The sequence below is a fragment of the Zootoca vivipara genome, chromosome 16, assembly GCF_963506605.1.
Source record: "Zootoca vivipara chromosome 16, rZooViv1.1, whole genome shotgun sequence".
NCBI classification, from domain to species: Eukaryota; Metazoa; Chordata; class Lepidosauria; order Squamata; family Lacertidae; genus Zootoca; species Zootoca vivipara.
This window is the reverse complement of record NC_083291.1, coordinates 356,815-373,411: the sequence shown is the minus strand read 5'-3', so window position 1 is coordinate 373,411 and position 16,597 is coordinate 356,815. Positions and strand designations below refer to the sequence as shown.

The following is a 16,597-nucleotide window of genomic DNA, read 5'->3' as shown; positions in this document are numbered from 1 at the left end:
CCTTCGTTTAGCATGTCATCCAAACTCTAAACTATGGCATGTTAAACCATACCTGTTTAATACGAATGGTTTGAAGTTTGCTATTTTCAACTGACAACAGGTTGGGATGACAGGGAAAGCTACAATTACTCTAAAGAAGAAACAAGAGCTTCTGAATTCCATGGACACCCAAGCCCAGAGCTCATTGTGGCTCATTCTCATCACATTTAAGCCATGGCTTGGTGTGTCATTTGAACAGAACTACATACCCAAGCCTTCAACATTTTAATGTTATCATGTGGACTACAGGAAGAGCTCAAAGGAATGTGGGGATTTTCGTTATGACAAAGCATGTATTGCCAGGGCAGCCAAAAACATATACCACAAGCATGTTGAAAGCTACTTTTTTCAAAACCACAGAATTATATTTTAAGCAGTATTTATTATTTTAAGGTATACCTTTATATCATGTAAATAAAGTGAGCACACCCACGCTACTTCTGAAGTCTTTAAAGTCACTCCTACAGGTTTCCTTGGGAGGCACTGAAGTCACAAGATCACCAGAAGAAAAAGAAATCCTTACAAGACGTCATCTATATTCAACTTACTAGGAATAGGTCTAAGGACGTCAGGAATGAGAATCTCCACCAAAGTCTGGTACATCACATGGTCACAGTTACACATCCATTTCAGAATTGACTCATTTTTGCACAGAGTAATCAGCTTTGCTTTCGGAAGTCGACTTTCTATTTCACTCAGATTGCTGGTGTGAACAAATGTATCAAATGAATAAATGAAAATGCATTTACATGAAGATAAAAAAGAAGAACAATGGAATTCAAAGTTTTTAAAAATAAACATTAGGAATGTCTGAAACGCATCCAACTGCCCCGAGGCACTTAGTGTTGTAATAATGGCTGGTACATGGCCTCCAGAGCTTTAGTCGAAGAGCAGCAGTGATAAGAATGGTCTTTGGGTTGGATATTATTTCATGAGAAAATAACTGGGCCTCTTCCCATAAAATAAAATGGTATGCGTACAAATATAAACTGCAGTTATCATAACATGGCAATTTAATCTAGTAACAAACTGCAGAGATAGCATTCCTATTTAGTATGTAAAATTTAGATTTCTATTTTATTAGAAAACAGCACTTAAACTATTCACAAACTTTGAATAAAAAGATTACCAACCTTGGTTCAGTAATAGTAGTGCCATCGGTTGTTGTTGTGGGAGAATAGCGCCAGAAAGTCTGCCACAATTTTTCTATTAGGCTAAACTGAAGGTTCACTACAACATCCAATATTGCCTAAAAAATACAACAAGATACCAGTATTCCTTAACAGAATGCATGAAAAATATTGAGCAGCCTGTCTGCAATCCTGAATACTTAAGGGAGCATGATCTATTGAATTCGGCAGGACTTCTTTCTGAGTAAACATGCGTAGGATGTATCAAAGGACGTATCAATTGTCCAGGATTGTGTATTTTGAATTCAGTTAACATCACATTCATAACTAAAATTTTAACACAACAGCAAACCAAAGACGGACACATGTGGCATCGGCATATTGCTGATCTACTCTCAACTGTCCTGGGGTGTGTGGGTGAAAGCAAGCCGTCAGAAACACCCTGTATTTTGGCCCACAACCACGTTTTACCAAACACACACAAATTTAGCAAGCATAATGTTAATTCTCTGAAGAATATTCTGCTTTTCAGGCAATGGAGAGCCTCCCGTATCTGATGTTTTCCTGTGTATCATCCCATCATGAGCCCTTGAGTGCATGAGAGGAAGCCATTGTCGAATCTTCCTTCCTTACCTCACAGTGCTCTCGATAGAGACTCTGCAATGACTTAATATCCTCAAATGTAGTCCCATCTGGCAGAGAAGAGATTTCAACTTCTCCGAACTCTGGAAGTGCTCGAGACGCATCTGTTTCCATGGCAACGCAATGAAAGAAAAATATTGTAGAGTGTGTCAATCCCACTTTAATTAGGGAAACATTTAATGATACAAAGAAATAAATATCAAAAAGGTCACAAAGTGTTGGACTAAAAATTGAGAAGGTGTAAGGTTTTTATGTTTAATAGGTTGCAATTAAAAAGGAATCAAAATTTTATTCTTCTAAATTAAAATTCTTAAGCGAAGGGAGCCAGATCTGCTAAATTGTATATGCTGGATCCATAGGAATTAAGAAATACTTACACAAATTCTAGGATTACTGACTGAATTCTTTGAAGGTTTAAACCAGCTGTAATCTTACTAAGATCAAGTGGTGCATAACTTACCTGTCTGAAAACCTAGCTAAAATTGTGAATAGACAGAGGCCTGAATTTAGAGATAGATGAGCAGAACTCTGTGGGTTCAAGTTACAGGTAGGTAGCTGTGCTGGTCTGCCGTAGCCGAAACAAAATTTAAAAAATCCTTCCAGTAGCACCTGAGAGACCAGTTAGGTTTGTCATTGGTATGAGCTTTCGTGTGCATGCACACTTCTTCAGATACACTGAAACAGAAGTCACCAGACCCTTATGTATAGTCAGGGGTATTACTCAGAAGGGTGGTGGGAATGGGGGATTGGCTGATAGGTGTGGTAAACCTGTTGGTGACTGTTAACGACTGCAATTGGTCTTACAGAAAAAAGCAAGGGGTGAGATGGCTAAAAATAACTTTATCATGTATAATGAGATAAGAATCCAATGGCACTGTTGGCATTGAGCCGCATGAAATGGAAATCCATCAACCTCACCAAGAAACTTGCACAGGTACAGACTGACATCTTCTTTCTGACTAAATGCAAGAACCTGGACATTATACCTAAGGGCCTAGAATTAGGAACCCTCTGCAATATATGCCATCAAATGCCAACAGTGCCCTTCAGCTCTCTATATTGGACAAACAGGCCAAAACCTACGCCAAAAAATAAATTGACATAAATCTGAAGAATATGAATAAATCTGAAGGTATCTGAAGAAGTGTGCATGCACACGAAAGCTCATACCAATGACAAACTTGGTTGGTCTCTAAGGTGCTGCTGGAAGGAATTTTTTTATTTTGTTTCGACTACGTCAGACCAACACGGCTACCTACTTGTAACTGGACATAAATCTGACATCAGGAATCACAAGACAGAGAAACCAGTAGGAGAACACTTCAATCTTCCATGACATTCTATACAAGATTTCAAAAGAATTTCAGAAATAGACTGGAAAGAGAAGTTGCTGAATTGGATTGGATTCTTATCTCATTATACATGATAAAGCTATTTTTAGACATCTCACCCCTTGCTTTTTTTCTGTAAGACCAATTGCAGTCGTTAACAGTCGTCAACAGTTACAGGTAGGTAACCGTGTTGGCCTGGCGTAGTCAAAACAAAATAAAAAAATTCTTTCCAGCAGCACCTTAGAGACCAACTAAGTTTGTCATTGGTATGTGCTTTCATGTGCATCTGAAGAAGTGTGCATGCACACGGAAGCTCATACCAATGACAAACTTAGTTGGTCTCTAAGGTGCTACCGTGTTTCTCATATTATAAGACATGTCTTATATTTATTTTTTCCTCAAAAAAACACACTATGGCTTATTTTCAAGGGATGTCTTATCTTTTTCCTCCTCCTCCTCCTGCTGCGGCCGGCATTGCTGCTGCGCCTATCACTATGTCTTATTTTCGGGGTATGGCTTATATTCCTTGAATGCTTAAAAATCCTGCTATGGCTTATTTTATGGGTATGTCTTAAAATATGAGAAACAGGGTACTGGAATGAAATTTTTTTATTTTGTTTCTGTGGGTTCAATTGGACTTCCTGGTGTCCCCCCAACAGCCCCCTGAAAAGGAGGGTCCCTCTAGAAGGGGGCAGGGGAAGGGCAGGCGGAGCGTCATGGGGAAATGGGGAGAACTCAAAAGGGCTGCCTTCCATAAGTGCTTTCCTGCCTGCTCACATAAGGCACCTGGATCCAATTCCATGAATACACACATTTTAATATACCAGTTGATCTTTGCTTCTTTTAATTTAGTAAAGTGCCTTTGCCTATGTAGTTATATTTCCAGACATATCTATGTATTATTGCATATTATACAAGGTCTTTAGGGAAAACAACGAGCAAATTATAGCTGGATTTTACCTAATTAAAGGTGGTTTCATTATTACATGTGAAGTTCAATTGTGTCTTAATTCAATGACAATTATGTTAGCAATATTAATATAATAAATTAATATTATTACTATTATTATTAATTATTATTATATAAGTATATTTCATATATGTATGGTAGTAGCTTTTGGAACATATTCCCAGTCTATATCCATGTAGTAGCAATTGTGATACTAGTCTGGCTCAGCAAGGGATTCCAAAATGCTCTCTATCAGAGGTGTGATCAGGCCACATGGGTTGAGGGTACAGTTAAATAAGTCTGGAGTATTTCATCCCATGTATTGTCAAAATAGTATGTATGTGCAAAAACAACAGTCCCACCTATTCTTTGTATGAGAATTGGCTGCAAATGAATTTCTTTGTTTCAAAAATGAATGACAGCTTTAATTAAGCTCAATACCCTTGTTAGAAACTTAATATTTTCATAATGTTAAACTCATGCAAATGGTTACATTCCACAGTTAGTTAATTCTGGATCAGCTTCATCATCATCATCGTTGTAATAATAGTAATAAGAAGAATTTATTATTTGTACCCCGCCCATCTGGCTGGGTTTCCCCAGCCAAGAAAACATTCGTTCTGATTCTTAACTAACGACTATGCAAGTTATTTTTCTTTGGACACTAGTACAATATTCTTCCTACATACCCAAAAACTGTTGATGATGTTGACTTTGAGCAATTACAGTTTGTTCAACAGATGTGCCTGTCTGCTGACCACTTGTCGTGAAACCGTCTGTGACTCCATCCACTTTCTGCATAGGCTTGTACCTAGAATAGATCACATGCAACAAAGGACAAAATTATCCTTTCCCCCCCTCCATCTCTCAGACTATAAAGTTGATTTTAGCAACACCTTGTGACATAGCTGGCAAACTTTGGTTAAAAATTTATCAAGATACTCAAATTTATGCTGGGGGGGGGGAAGAGAATTATGGTTATCCAAAGCCGTACTTTGATGTTCTGATCAGTCCACAGAACGGCACCTTACATAAATTTTTAGTAACAGTCCAAACACTTGTTTATGTATTAGGTAAAAACAAAACCCCAAAAGCATAGATTTGTATTTCTGGCTCACTTTTTTGTTTTTTAGTATACAAAGTTAGCAGTAAAAGTAAAGGTGACGATCTCAGTTTTCTCAATTCCCACTCCTTTTCTGTGCCACTTTTCCTTAGCCTGTTTAACCTCAGCAACTGCATTTGATTTCCTGGAAATTAAATCTGGGAAGAAGCAACACACATAACTTAAAGTGTGTGTAGCCATGACACTTTGCATTCACTTAACTCTGCGCTATATTACACACATATGGACAATTACTTAATTAACATAGTACTGAATGAGTCCAGATTTTTGGCAGCCACCCAAATTGCACATGTTGATTCTAACACAAACATCACTGGGCTGTTTATTTTAAAAGGATGGTGCTATACAATTTACTGCTTTCCATCATCTGACTTACTGATTAATGTAGTTAGTCTAATAAGGAAGTCAACCCATGAGCATCAACTCAGCAACAGGAACCATGAAATAAAAACAAAACTGTCTGAGGGCTACAACTGTATATCCCAATGAAGAGTTTTAAGAAAGGAATAAAAGTGACTTGCAGTACCACAGTCAGCTGAATCTTGGGACATTTGCGTGCCCATCCCACTCCTTCCACCTCAAATCTTTCTCTATGTTAGGAATGTTCTGAACTTTGCAAATTAAAACTAGTGGTCGTCATATGAAATAGGCAGCTAATTTTAGTAATTTAGCAACACTGAGCAAAAACATTAGAGCGAAGCATAGTGATCAATAAAACAATGTTGACTCAATATGAATCTTTGTGGGAAGACAGAAACTAAATTAGCAATGAATCATCATTTCAGAACTATTTCTCACAAATAGGGCACAAAAGAATGTTTGTCATCATTTGCAGTTGTCGTAGATATTAAGATGTTAATAACTGAATGCTAGCTCTCAATATGTCCTGATTTATTATTACAGGAAAGTAGCACCTGAACATCAGGAAGTGCAGTATTTAAATGAGAGATCTCTATGTAACTAATCTGAAAGAACTATTATTCAGATTATTTTCCAGGCATTTTGCCTACCTACAACAATTTTAAAAATCGGACTAAAGCACCTGAGATTTAAAATGCCTTTTCGAGTAAATTTTCTAAGAAACAGCTGAAAGAAACAGCTGAAAAGAAGCATGGGGAATTTGTCTCCTATGTACATTATGGTGGTCTCTAATTGCAGAGTCACTGAGAAAGAAAGTTAAAATGCTCCAAATTTAAATTAGTTGTGCTTGCTTTCTCCAGTGAAACAAAAGAACATGTGCACTTTCCACGGAAGATGCTGCTCCCAGCAGTGCAGGAAGAAATAAAAAAATAATGTTCTCCCAAACAGATCATCGGTTTCAGGATGCACTTATTTTATCTTCCACCTAATTCTAGTGCTATTCTAGTGTTACTAGAGCCCTGCCTGAAGTGGCCATTGCCACTGATCTGCCATTGGCCTCTGTGAGCTTTCAAGTTCCACCTGCCCCAGGTCTCCACCAAGAGGTCACTGATATTTTCCCATAACCCCCATGGAAGAACGTTTGCCTCCCCATCTCATCCTCCCCATTCCTTCCACTCTCTGGATGTTCTGCTGGTCTTTCTCGGGTCTCTCTTTTCTCCACCCTGCCTCGGCTTCCTTCCTTTTACCTCCGACTGGGGCCTGACGTTGCTCTGCTCCTTCAGTCACTAGGCAGCCTGGTCTGGTTTTTCTCAACTCTCCCCACCCCTTCATCCTCAGACTCTTCTTCCTTACCTGCAGCAACACTGAATGCAACACTTGCACAATAATTAAGACCTGTCTCTCCTTCCTTCCTTCCTTCCTTCCTTCCTTCCTTCCTTCCTTCCTTCCTTCCTTCCTTCCTTCCTTCCTTCCTTCCTTCCTTCCTTCCTTCCCTGCTCTGTGGCACTTAACTACAGTGAGGGGGGAAAGTATTTGATCCCCTGCTAAATTTGCCCATTTGCCCTCTGACGAAGAAATGACCAGTTCAAAATTTTAATGGTAGGTTTATTGTAGCTGTGAGAGACAGAATAGCAACAGGAAAACCCCCAGAAACCCCGAAGACAAAAGTCGGCGATTGATGTGCATTATAATGAGTGAAATAAGTATTTGATCCCTTTGCAAAAGATGACTTAGTACTTGGTGGCAAAACCCTTGTTGGCAATTACAGAGGTCAGAAGTTTTTTGTAGGTGGCCACCGGGTTCGCACACATCTCAGGAGGTATTTTGTCCCACTCCTCTTTGCAGATCCTCTCCAAGTCAGTAAGATTTCGAGGCTGATGGGTAGCTACTTGAACCTTCAACTCCCTCCACAGTTTTTCGATGGGATTAGGTCTGGTCACTGGCTAGGCCACTCCAGGACCTTAATCTGCTTCTTCTTGAGCCACTCCTTTGTTGCCTTGGCCGTGTGTTTTGGGTCATTGTCATGCTGGAATACCCATCCTCGACCCATTTTCAATGCCTTGGCTGAGGGAAGGAGGTGCTCACCCAAGATTTGACAATACATGGTCCCGTCCATCATCCCTTCGATGCGGTGAAGGTGTCCTGTCCCCTTAGCAGAAAAACTTCTCCAAAGCATAATATGTCCCCCTCCATGTTTGACGGTGGGGATGGTGTTCTTGGGGTTGTAGGCAGCATTCCTCCTCCTCCAAACACGGCGAGTTGAGTTGATGCCAAAGAGCTAGATTTTGGTCTCTTCTGACCACAACACTTTCACCCAGTTCTCCTCTGGGTCATTCAGATGTGCATTGGCAAACTGCAGACGGGCCTGTACACGTGCTGTCTTGAGCAAGGGGACCTTGCGGGCTCTGCAAGACCTCAGTCCTTCACGGTGTAGTGTGTTACCAACTGTTTTCATGGTGACTATGGTCCCAGCTGCCCTGAGATCATTGACAGGTTCCCCTCGTGTAGTTCTGGGCTGCTTCATCACTGTTCTCATGATCATTGCAACTCCACAAGATGAGATCTTGCATGGAGCCCCAGACCGAGGGAGGTTGACAGTTATTTTGTGTTTCTTCCATTTGCGAATTATTGCACCAACTGTTGTCACCTTCTCACCAAGCTGCCTGGCAATAGTCTTGTAGCCCAGTCCAGCCTTGTGCAGGTCTACAATCTTGTCCCTGACATCCTTGGACAGCTCTTTGGTCTTGGTCATGGGGGCTACTTTGGAATCTGATGGATTGATTGCTTTTGTCGACAGGTGTCTTTTGTGCAGGTACTGTAACAAGCTGGGATTACAGGTAAGACCTCTCCCTTACAGCAGGTGCTTCTAATCTTAGCTCGTTACATACAAAGAAGATACCAGGTAGCCGGACATCTGGCTGGTTGATAGGGGACCAAACACTTATTTCACTCATTATAATGCACATCAATACCTGACTTTTGTCTTCGGGGTTTCTGGGGTTTTTCCTGTTGTTATTCTGTCTCTCACAGCTACAATAAACCTACCATTAAAATTATGGACTGGTCATTTCTTCGTCAGAGGGCAAACGGGCAAATTTAGCAGGGGATCAAATACTTCCCCCCCTCACTGTAGATTCAAATATAAAGCCCCTCCATGCACTGGGGTTTCATAAGCTATCCCCACAACACAGAGCCTAAAAACGCCCAGTTCCTTACAGCATTGCCTTTCTAACAATGGCCAGTGAGATACCCTCCCAAAAGAAAATATCTACACTGCCCAATAAAACTGTCATGGCATAATCTGCTGAACAGGGCTGACCTGTAAAAAGAGATGGACAGAATTTCCTACTTTCAGTCAAGATTACATTTGCATGTGTTGATTCGTAACTCAGCAATTTAAATCTGCCCGGGAAAAGGTGCATTTAAATACATACTTGCATGTATTTTCTCATGAAATACTCTCAGGTTTAGGGCAGTATATAAATTCCATAAATAACAACAACATTTTCTCATAAAATACAGATTTCTAAATTTATTTTATCTTAAAATATTAATTTTAAAATCTTTTTCTGCATGTTTTTGAACTGAGAGCTGCATCACAAAAAATGGGAAATGTGCAAACTTTGAAGGATATTTACTCGTGTGGGAGATGCAGCTAAATTCTTACTGGAATTTGCAAAGTGCTAACGTCTTAAGCATTCCTTGTTTTTAGAAACTTGAGTTTTGATACAATCTAGTCTCAATTGTTCCATTTGGCATGTTCTGTTTCTTAGTTCCTCTGACAAACCAGTTACAGGAAGGAACACTTGAAAATGTTATTTGGTGTTATTGCTGCATATTTATTCACTCTAGAAACATAGTGGAAGTGCACAAGTATGGCTGAGAGAAGTGGGTGCTAGCTTTTAAAACACGGAAAATGGCAATCCTCTTATTTGCCTTGCTACAAATGTTACAATTTGCCTTCCTACAAATGTTACATGCTGTCTCTAGTTGCTTTGTAAGAGTATCTTAAAAAATAATAATTTGACAAGTAAATGGATATGTGCTACTTGAAAAAAGCAAAATGTTCAGAAAGTGCTCCTCAGCTCACTGAGGGAACTGGCTCAGAAGTACATCAACCCAATTTGGAAATAATGCGAGGAATTAGACTAGATTCACCCAGGGCTATACCAGATGAGTTCAAGTGGAGATTCTGGACAAAATCCGGTGACCACTTTAGGGAGGATGGAGTCATGCTGCTCTTTTACAAAGCTAAATAAAATGATGGTTGTATACATGAATCTCTCCTTCATTCCCTCCCCCTGCATTGAGACTTCTGACCAGACCTGGAATTAATCTGTTTTGAATAACATTTCCCTTTAAGATGTACAGTGGAACCTCGGTTTATGAACACCTCGGTTTATGAATTTTCGGTTTATGAACACCGTGGACCCATCTGGAACGGATTAATTCATTTTCCATTACTTTCAATGGGAAAGTTCGCTTCAGTTTATGAACGCTTCAGTTAATGAACAGACTTCCGGAACCGATTACACCCATGCTTCAGTTTATGAACGCTTCAGTTTAAGTACTCCGCGGACCCATCTGGAACGGATTAATCCACTTTCCATTACTTTCAATGGGAAAGTTCGCTTCAGTTTAGGAACGCTTCAGTTTATGAACAGACTTCCGGAACCAATTGTGTTCATAAACCGAGGTACCACTGTAAGCAGTTTATTCCACAACACAATAAGCCATTCCACTCATCCTTCATAATATCAAATGGTACATCACAAATTTTGCATACTGTGCATTAATGCTCTAAGTTAAGAGCAGCACAAGGCATTCATAAAGTCGTGTTTACTTTACTTCCTTCCCGACCCATCCTGCTTCCACCACGAGCATCTACTTGTGCAAATGAGAGTTACCCTCCCTGCCCTCCTGCTTTGCAGCCCCCCCCCGGCACCCCCAAAATCTACTCTGGAGCATTGGAAGACCTTCCACAACAGATGGGGTTTTTTGCCCAGGGGGTGGGGGAAGGGCTGTTGTCATATCTGCCGGCATGGCATTGCATCTCAGCTTTAAAAAAAAATAAAAATAAAAATAAAAAGCATTCCAAACTTGACCGTAGGGTGGCACACATAATTCTATCTCCTCTCATTAAAGGCCAAATTCTCTTCTCACGTTTAGAAGATTCTAGAAACACAAACACTTTTACATTTAACCACTCCTCACTTAATTTTGATATAAAACTATGAGATAATGCCCTTTAGCAAAACTATTTCTGTCCCGATAAAAGGTGGTGTGTTTGTATGTTTTTATACCAATCTTCACAAATAATGGTCACAGGCCACCTTTTGAAAATAAGGCAATATAAAAACTTAACCCAAAATAAACAGAAGTATGAAAATAATTCTCAGAAATTACATAATTAACATTACAAAAGCGACTTAACACATCAGCATCTAAAAGCCCAAGCCAGAAGGTAAGGTTTTACGTAGTGTCTAAAAGGGCGTTAAGGTTGAGGCAACTGCAGGTCAACTTTCAGCTAGAGAAGTTATGTGGCCTAATAAAAGGAGAGCTTCCTGCTCCCTGACCCACGACAGAGAGAGGCAGAAAAAGATGCTGGATTCCAGCTTGGCAGGACTGTACCTTTGTTTTTGCTGCATGGGTTGCTGTCTCATAGCCATATATTGCATGTCCTCTTGTAGCCGATTGAGAGGGGAGTCTGGCTTGACACGAATCCCATAGTAATGATATTTGGAGTTCCCCCTTTGGGAAAAAGCAAATATTAAAAAGAAGGGAATGTACACAACCTAAAAGCAAATGTGATCCCTTTGGGTTCTTCTTAAATATTCTAGATCTGAATTGTATCTCAGACGGTTGTTCAATTTGGCTGCTTTCCTCTGAACGGTGCAAGAATAATCCAATGCAGCCAATTTAGTCCCAGCAGAATGGAAAGCGAGCTGAGTATTAGATATTCACTTGGTTACAACTGCAAATATTTCACAATCATTCCGCATATTGGTCTCTTAACAAGGTTTTTACCACTCAAATAGAAAATGGCCCAAACAGCAGGGGACTGTAGATTACTCTAATGATTAAGGAATGTATGTAGCTTTATACATAGTTAGTTGGCTTGATCTCAGAATGTCAATAGAATTTAACGAGGCTAAGTGTGTATAGGATTTCAACCAGCGTTACTAATTTGTGAAAGGTGGGGTGGGCGAGAGAAATGATTTTGTCTTTAACTATTTATTGTAAGTTTCCTACTATGACAAAAACTTAAGATCAAAAGGAAGTTGCTCACACTGGGCAAAAGATTCACAAGCAATAATGCAAGGACACCAAATTTCACGGGGACCCCCTTTGTGCCCCCCCAGTGGGATGAACAAATGCTGTGTATATTGTGGCCACAAAAGCAGCCACCTTTGCATATGGTTGGCACAGCTCTCCCCTCTCTCTCCTTTGAGGGTGGTACGAGGGACTTAGCCTGAGAGACCAGAGGGGTATTTACTCACAACTGTTGCTGTGTTTGGATGTGGGGCATCCTGAAAGAGGTGTGGGGTGAGCACACCACCCTCTAACTCAAGAAGAGCCACCTTGGCCAAGAAGTCTGGTCTGAGACCAGTGCCATGTCCTCAAGTGTTCAGTTACAGTCAGGGGAACATATAAATGGACTGCAGTTGTTGCTTTCCACCCTGCAGCATCTTCTCACAGGCAGGCTGAGCGAAGCACTTCTTAGGACATGCCTATTATCAGAAGCAGAATCCCTGTCTGTGTGCCATGCCTTCCTGCAGCCAGCTGTAGCCAAAGAAGCTGTGGGCTGCCTTTCTTCAGTACATTTCTGAGCACAATTCAAAGGGTTGGTGCTGACCTTTAAAGCCCTAAATGCCCTCGGTCCAGTATACCTGAAGGAGCATCTCCCCCCCCCCCATCGTTCTGCCAGGATACTGAGGTCCAGTGCCGAGGGCCTCCTGCCGGTTCCCTCGTTGCGAGAAGCCAAGTTACAGGGAACCAGGCAGAGGGCCTTCTCGGTAGTGGCACCTGCCCTGTGGAACACTCTCCCACCAGATGTCAAAGAGAAAAACAACTACTAGACTTTTAGAAGACATCTGAAGGCAGCCCTGTTTAAGGAAGCTTTTAATGGTTAATAGACTATTTATTTTAATATTCTGTTGGAAGCCGCCCAGAGTAGCTGGGGAAACCCAGCCAGGGTCGGGTATAAATAATTTATTATTATTATTATTATTATTATTATTATTATTATTATTATTATTCATAGGCCTGCCTGAATCTGGCACTACAGACACCAGTAGCTCATAATTCCATCGCTATTATTCTAAGGAAGTTTGTTCACATTCCACATGCTGCTGGTTTCATCCATATGGCAGCAATTGAAACATTTACTGCATAGCATCAAGGCTTGCAATCTGCTGTGACAATATAAAAAGGACCCTTGTATTCTGAAATGCATGTTATCTGAGCTGTTGACATTTCTTACACAGGCTGAATCTGCAAACCGCACACCTTTGTTCCAAGGATAGCTTGCTTGAAAGGGGGCCGATTCATTCAGAAAAATGAGGTGCAACATTTGGAAAAATGGACAGAAGCATTTTGTCCCTATTTAATCTACAGCCATTTGTTAAATGAAGCACCTTACATGGTGCAATGGATAATATAGCTTGCATGTACTAATTAATATATGAACCTCTTATAATGCTTGAAGGAACTGGTGATTTGGCAATGTCTTAAAGGGCAATATGGGAGAAGAAAGTGCTTAATACAGATTTTAATGAACTGGGCAGTATACTTAGACAAATGAAAAACTTTATTTTTACAGCACTTTGTTCCGGGGAGTTGCAACACAACCTTATTCCACAAAGGAGTGTTCTAGTTTAGAGTTCTAGTTGGACTCTCTCTCAGTCTAACCTACTTCACAGGGTTGCTGTGAAGATAAAAAGGAGGAGGGGTGAGGGGGAACCATGTAAACTACCTTGAACAAGAAGGAATATATAGCTTATAAGTAACATTACAATTAATATACAGTTAATAAGTCTTATCCTGCAAGAACAAATTAGTGCTGGTGAACACAGATGCTGTGATAGAAAACTCCATGGTTTCATTCTGTGCTATGTTAAAAGACCTTGCCTGTCCTGAATCTCCCATCCCAAGGTTCACAGAATTGCCCTTTGTTCTAATATTATAAGGGTGAGAAAAACATCTCTTCATCCACTTTCTCCACTCATGTACTGTATAAAGTTCTATCACGCCCCCTCTGACTAACCACCAGACTGCCAAGATCTCCTTCCTGGTCAATCACTGCAAACTGAGACTGGAGGGAAGGGGGGCTTTGGGTCTTTTTTAAAAACAAAGAAAAACCAAAACATTTTTTGTACTTCTGAAATTTGGGGTTTTCATGAACATGCTGATTCCCATCTTTTGTGTCTTAGCTTCAAGTCTATTGTCACGGGAGCACAGAGGGAGCCACACTCGGTCCCATTAACTCAGAATTTTGCTTCCTTACACTCACCTGGTGCCCAGTCTTCTGGTTCGTAGGCCCATGAAAATTGACCTTATTAGTTTTCCAAAAGAGGCAGCATTGACTGGGTCCAATTTATGCTCTTGACAGTGTCTCAAGTAGTGGTTGTAGAGGGTGCTTCTGGGGAGACTCACTCCTTCTGCTGTTTCATAGTTGTCTAAAAGCCACTGGAGCTATTTCAAATTGGGAACAAAGAAGAAAAATGAGTTCAACATAATTTTACAGAACAGTTATGCCTTCATTAGGGTTGAAATAATGAAAGAACTAAAATAATTCTCTCTGTTTAGCTGGACACATCTTTCTTTAGCTCCAGGTAAATTCCCCACAGAAATTTTAAAAGCATTACATCATCTTAAAACAGCTTTACAAATAGAGAAAATTCTTAAGACTTGTGGCCTCAGGCAATATAAATTACTTTAAGTAGCAACAGGTTAATTCCATGTACACTGACCTAGACTTTCAGGCAAAGTGTTAGCATTTGAGAGAATAAGAGCAAGAAACAAAAAGGAAAATATTCTTATGAAGTATTGGTAACATTTATCCATGCTTCTGTATTATTAGATTAACAAGGTAACAACTATTGCAGTATTTACTTGAATAACTTGTTTTTATAACTGCTGAAGATTCTGGATCAGATCCTGCTCCCATTAGTGAAAGGGGAGAGGGGAGAGAGAGGGGTCCAATTTCACTGAAAACCAAATTGGGTCTTGTGAAGAAGAAGCTGGGCTTCCTTTGGACCAAGGATGGGCAACCAATCTACAGTCATACCTTGGGTTACAGCCGCTTCAGGTTGCGTCTTTGCATGCGCAGAAGTGCCAAATCGTGGCCCGCGCTTGCGCAGACGCAGGTTGCGAACGCTGCGGTTTGCGAATGTGCCTCCCGCACGGATCACGTTTGCAACCCTGTACAACTCCCCCCATCCCTTTCCATTGGCCCTGCTAGCTTGAACTGATGGGAGCTGGGAGTCCATCCGGAGGGCCAGAGGTTCCCCTGTCCCTGCTTTAGGCTACTTTATTTGCGATTTACATGATCATGCATGGTCCTCTGTTGAGGGGCACATTGCAGATATGTCAAAATTATACAATGTCTGCAAAGCAGATTGCAAGTACTGAGACAGAAACAAAGTATCGCGTTCCAAATAATCAAGCCACTTAAATTTGTTACAGTTTTAATAGGGGAAAAAATTTTACAACACAAATTTATACATTCCTATTTAAAAGTAAACTCCACTAGGAAACTTTGGAATAGCTTTCCATCTTACATTCTAGTGGAGGGGGGAAATGTTCAACCAGTCTTTGAGGATTGGTAGTTTTCAGTAAGATATAGAGGAATGGGAGAGGTACACATGGCTAGGTATACTTGCTGTATATTCCTGCATATAAGACTACTTTTTAACCCAGGAAAATCTTCTCAAAAGCTGGGGGTTGTCTTATACGCCAGGTCGTATTTCTTATACGGCGAGTGTATCCCAAACTCTATATTTTAACTGGAAAAGTTGGGGGTCGTCTTATACGCCGGAATATATGGTATTGATTATCTGTTCCAAGCTGTTTGGTGTAGAACAGTGGTTTTCAACCAGTGTGCTGTGGCACCCTGGGGTGCCTTGAAGGATGGTCAGGGGTGCCATGGCAACACTGGTCTCTGTCCCTCTTCCCTTCCCTCCCTCCTCTGATGCCCTCTGGTGTCTCTGCCTCCCCAAGACAGCTGTTTATTTCAGCAGCCCTTGCGATAAGCTCCGCAGGTGAATGGTGCCTGCTCTCTTTGGGGCAGCTCAGAGACCAGGGGCAGCAGCAGGGGCTGCCCAGAGGACTCCCAAGGAGAGGAGGCTGAGGAAACACTCCAGAAGGGAAGGTGTTTGAAAAAGGGTGAAAGGCTGCCAGCTCTGCAGGCAAAGGGTCACATAACTGGACTCCTGAGCCCCACAGGAGAGCTGCAAAAAGAATGTAGCTGGTCAAGGGAGTCATGGACTCAGAAGGGTTGAAGATATCTGGGGTAGACAGCAACGTTTTGAGGCTGTAGTAACCAGGCCATCTGCTGAACAAACTATAAATTAAGCAGAAGACATGCCCCCTCCTGTCATTAGCCACCTCCCTATTAGTGCACTCTAGTTACTAGACCAGCTTGAATGACAAAAGTCCCAGCAGAACCCCAACCCCCAAGAAATGCCTACTGCAATGTGTATCCAAAGGTTAAAATCTTCCCGCAATGCTGCTGCGAATGAACGCAGTGGAAAGGATATCAGGACTCTGGCCACCAGCAGCCAGAATGAGACCTTCACGTGGAAATCAAGTTCCCAGGGCAGGCAGATGAGAAGTCCTGGGGGTGACCGGAAGGACTGCTCTCTCCCTTTTGCCCATCATGCTTTGCATCTTGTGTCCCAGCCAACATAGCAACAAAATTAAGGATGCTGGCCGGTCCACTTCTTATCCTGAGTGGTGTTCCACTGTGCTCCCCACCCTCTGGCTTCCTTGATACCCTCTTCTCATGTCAGACAGGATTAGA

At 41.2% G+C, this 16,597-nt stretch overlaps 1 protein-coding gene across 3 annotated transcripts in view; it reads right to left on the bottom strand.

Annotated features, from left to right (window-relative positions):
* Positions 1 to 16,597, bottom strand: part of RFX3 (regulatory factor X3) — a 127,846-nt gene that overhangs the window by 16,947 nt on the left and 94,302 nt on the right. For all 3 annotated transcript variants that reach the window (XR_009556874.1, XM_035140656.2, XM_060268982.1), the window contains 6 exons: positions 14,087 to 14,268; positions 11,206 to 11,325; positions 4,781 to 4,902; positions 1,803 to 1,915; positions 1,173 to 1,288; positions 588 to 742 (listed from right to left, as the gene is read on the bottom strand). Coding sequence is in view for 2 of the 3 variants with exons in the window: in XM_035140656.2 (XP_034996547.2) it covers positions 588 to 742; positions 1,173 to 1,288; positions 1,803 to 1,915; positions 4,781 to 4,902; positions 11,206 to 11,325; positions 14,087 to 14,268 (808 nt within the window). In the remaining variant the exon portion in view is untranslated. The remainder of the gene's footprint in view (positions 1 to 587; positions 743 to 1,172; positions 1,289 to 1,802; positions 1,916 to 4,780; positions 4,903 to 11,205; positions 11,326 to 14,086; positions 14,269 to 16,597) is intronic.